Raw genomic sequence first — 660 nt, 5'->3', positions numbered from 1 at the left:
GGGAGCTGACGTCCAGCAGGTCGGTGGGCGCCCAGGGCAGCAGCCTTCACCTCCGGACCAGGGGGTCCGCCTCTCCGTAGGCAAAGTCCCGGGTCACCTCCTCTGCACCGAGACACGCGGGCCCATACGTGGCCCCGCCCGGCAGCCAGGCCCCAAGCCCACACGGGTGATCGCAGTGTGCTGAAGGCGCGTGGAGATGAGGCATGCGGCCTGGCAGCCGCCGGGGTGTGTGAGGCCTTGTGTGTGTGACCAGGGCTGGGGGAGGGGCAGACGGGAGACTTGTCGTTCAGGGGAGGTGACATCGGAGCGGAGATCCCGGGAACAACTTGTTTTTCCCTGAAAGTGGTGAGGGGCTGAGCCGAGGGTGAGCGGGGGCCGAGGGCGGGTGACGAAAGCCCCAGGACATGTGCCGACAGGACTCGACTCTTCTCCAAAGGCGCCAGGAAAGAGGCAGCCCAGGTGCAGGGGTCTGAGAGGGGGCGTGTCCTGTGAGCTTAAATCCACAGACACCCGGTCCTGGTACTGGCTGGTCCAGGGCAGGTAACGGGCCCACGGTGGAGCCAGGAGAGAAGGGGAGCTTGCTCACTGTGGGGTGGAGGCCGGCTGGGTCCGGGCTCCTGGCCGTCCACCAGCCCTGATCACATGGGCAGTGAAGGCCCA

General features: G+C 67.1%; 1 protein-coding gene across 1 annotated transcript in view; it reads right to left on the bottom strand.

Annotated features, from left to right (window-relative positions):
* Positions 1–660, bottom strand: part of TTLL12 (tubulin tyrosine ligase like 12) — a gene marked incomplete at its 3' end in the record, with an annotated part of 40,449 nt that overhangs the window by 28,939 nt on the left and 10,850 nt on the right. The window contains 1 exon segment of the mRNA XM_015571907.1: positions 11–180. Within this exon segment, the coding sequence (XP_015427393.1) occupies positions 11–180 (170 nt within the window).

This window comes from Myotis davidii, unplaced genomic scaffold, assembly GCF_000327345.1.
Source record: "Myotis davidii unplaced genomic scaffold, ASM32734v1 scaffold428, whole genome shotgun sequence".
NCBI classification, from domain to species: Eukaryota; Metazoa; Chordata; class Mammalia; order Chiroptera; family Vespertilionidae; genus Myotis; species Myotis davidii.
This window is presented reverse-complemented; position numbering and strand designations above follow the sequence as displayed.